This window comes from Carassius auratus, unplaced genomic scaffold (genome assembly GCF_003368295.1).
Source record: "Carassius auratus strain Wakin unplaced genomic scaffold, ASM336829v1 scaf_tig00040939, whole genome shotgun sequence".
NCBI lineage: Eukaryota > Metazoa > Chordata > Actinopteri > Cypriniformes > Cyprinidae > Carassius > Carassius auratus.
The window spans coordinates 33603-36365 of NW_020526618.1; the positions used below are offsets into that span (position 1 = coordinate 33603).

The 2763-nt window shown below is 44.3% G+C and overlaps 1 protein-coding gene across 1 annotated transcript; it reads right to left on the reverse strand.

Annotated features, from left to right (window-relative positions):
- Nucleotides 1-876: 876 nt before the first annotated feature.
- LOC113084934 (forkhead box protein I2-B-like) lies at nucleotides 877-2536 on the reverse strand. Its single transcript, XM_026255033.1, is given in 3 exon segments — nucleotides 877-1690; nucleotides 1799-2431; nucleotides 2434-2536. Coding segments are annotated over 3 exon segments (1236 nt in total). The 5' UTR covers nucleotides 2522-2536; the 3' UTR covers nucleotides 877-1175.
- Between the last annotated feature and the right edge of the window lie 227 nt (nucleotides 2537-2763).

The window sequence follows — 2763 nt, forward strand, 5'->3', positions numbered from 1 at the left end:
ACAAACAGCCGAACTTTTGAACTCTCCAGATATGAAGCTGTGATGACTTGTCTAAATCAGCTGCATGCAAAGCGACAAGCGGAACATGTCTCTGTCTCACCTACTGTTTTCATGCAGGTCAGAGTAGACATGAGCTAATGGTAGAAGGGGAAGTTGAATCTCTAGATAAACTGGTGGATCATATAAGGCTATTTACACCATCACCCAGTTGAGTCTGTGCCATTCAATGCCGGAACTTGTACAGTAAATAAACAGACTGAAAAACTTCCCTGAGATAATGAGGACACTGAAGAGTTAAATGTGTCTGGCTTTTTGCAGAAAGCAATTAGGAGGAGAGGACACAGCAGGGGCACGGATTAATTCAAACGCTCGATTAAACCTGAAATTCTTTTCATAAATAATTGTCAACTCAATATGTTTGCTGGAGTTGAGCTGTTATGGGAAAAAGATGGGCGCTGGTTAAATTACCTTGAAATTTAGGCTTTCAGAAAGAACACATCAACACATTTGCACTAAAAATTTCAAGTGTAATCTGATCTTTCAATGCCACTGTTCAAAACTAAACTGTACTTTAGTGCAAAAGCTAATTAAAAGTTGTCAGTAAACTGCCTGTTTGATTGCAGCCATCCAAAAGCAAACTATATATAATTGCAAGCTACTGTAAACAAACTACATAAACATGCAAACGTCTTAATTGCTGTTACAGTTATGTGCATCTCTGCGGCCACCCGCTGATCGCGTGGGAACACACTGAGATGCACTAGGTATGTGTTTGTTTGTTGTGCCACTGAGCAGATAATGGGAAATCATCATGCATATAAACAGCAAATAAACAGAAATCGATGATACAGGAACTTCAGATATATGCACGTTTATTTACAAATCCAAAACATTCCATTTAAATAAAATATATCTACATTTGTTCTACAAAAAAACTGAAGGCACTTGTTATGGTGGCCTAGGAAATAGACATGTTGACTTGTTAAGTATCACAGTTAGGTGTAAGGTTACATTTATTCATTGCAGAATAAATATAAATGTTGCAAATCCACTTGTTGATGCATCCCAAAACACCAGAGAGTCTGAATTAAAATGAACTGTGCGACTGAGGTGAGCGTGTATAGAAATGAAGTATTGTCCATGTACTCACAGAGCACATTAGAGGTTCACAAACTCTAAACTTCTGTTCCGTCCCGGCTGTATATGAGGTTATTGACACTGAAATGGTTGGAGAGCGAGTTGATCAAGCCACTGTTATTATGGGATGCTGAGTAGTAGTTCAGTCTGTTGGTGCTGAGATGTGCTGGTTCTGATGAAGAGGCAGTTTCATATCCAGACATGCCGTGCGTAAAATCCCCCAAGTGTCCAGAACTGACGTCTCTGCTTCTGATCCCGTTGCCGTTTCCAGTTATTATTGAGTTCATGTTACCGATGAAATTGTTAAAACACGGGGTGTGCTCTGCGGACGGTGAGGGGGAAGATTTGGGATCGCTTGAGGTCGGAGAGTTCTGGAGGCTCTGCGGGGACGCGCTCATCAGACTCGCAGTGTCCGACAATTTAAGCGCGTCCTCGGATTTTACCGACGGGCTACTGGCGTTTCCGTCAGCTCTTCTCTTCCTCTTCCTTCTGAAGTTGCCGTTATCGAACATTTTCTCGCAGTTGGGGTCCAAAGTCCAGTAATTTCCTTTTCCTTAAAAAAAAAAGGGAACAGGTTAGTATTGCACTAAAACCTAGCGCGTAATTACGCGCGCCAAACTCGAATTCGAATTCTTGAAAAAGAAAGAGCATTCAAACTTACCAGGGTCGTCCTCATCCCGCGCTACTTTCTTGAAACAATCGTTCAAGGATAGATTGTGTCTTATGGAGTTCTGCCATCCGGCTTTGCTTTTCTTATAAAAAGGAAAGTTGTCCGCCACATACTGATAAATCTGACTGAGCGTCAGTTTCTTATCCTGCGTGTTCTGAATAGCCATCGCAATCAGCGCTGAATAGGAATAAGGCGGTCTGACCATCTTGAAAAGTTCTTGCTGACTTGAAATGGACAGCCAGCCGAGATCCGCGCTTCCGAAGCCCGTGGGAGGAGGAAGGAACTGCCGCTGGTTCGACCCAAATCCTGACTGAATGTAAGAGCCTCCGTTCGGGCCTGAGAGGTAGGGGGATGAGGTGATACCCGGGCTGTTCATCCAAAGGTAAGGGTTGGCTGTGGCTGAGGTGTATTCGCCCAGGCCGTAGCTGGAAGGATGCGCAGGTGGCCTCTGCGCGTGATGGTGATGGTGGTGGAGGTTCTGTTGGTACATGCTGAAGTTGGTGTCGCAGTACACGGTCATGTCCAGGATGTCCTGCGCGTTGTGGTGCTGGAGAGGACTGGTCTGCTGGCTCGACGGCTGCTGCCCGAACGCGTTCATAATCCGCTCTCCCTCTAGAAACATGAGTTTCTCCGAACAGACCCGCTGGGTGTGCTCGTCTCCGAGGGTTTACTCGAGAGTGCCCGAGTGCGCGTCAGGGGAGGGGTATTTAACATGTCCAGGGCGCATGCAGTGAAAGAGCTGCTGGTTGGCAACCCCTCCCACTGTCACACTTCTCCTAAATTAACTTCATCCAATATGCATCGATCTGACGTCGAGGTCATTCGTGTGATAAGCATTTGAGTTTCATGCTGAACCAAAAAAAACCCAACAACAACAACAAAAAAAAACTAAAGATTAAAAACAAGGGTAGCCTACTTATTCAAAAAAAAAGAAAGAAAAAGAAAAAGAAGAAGAA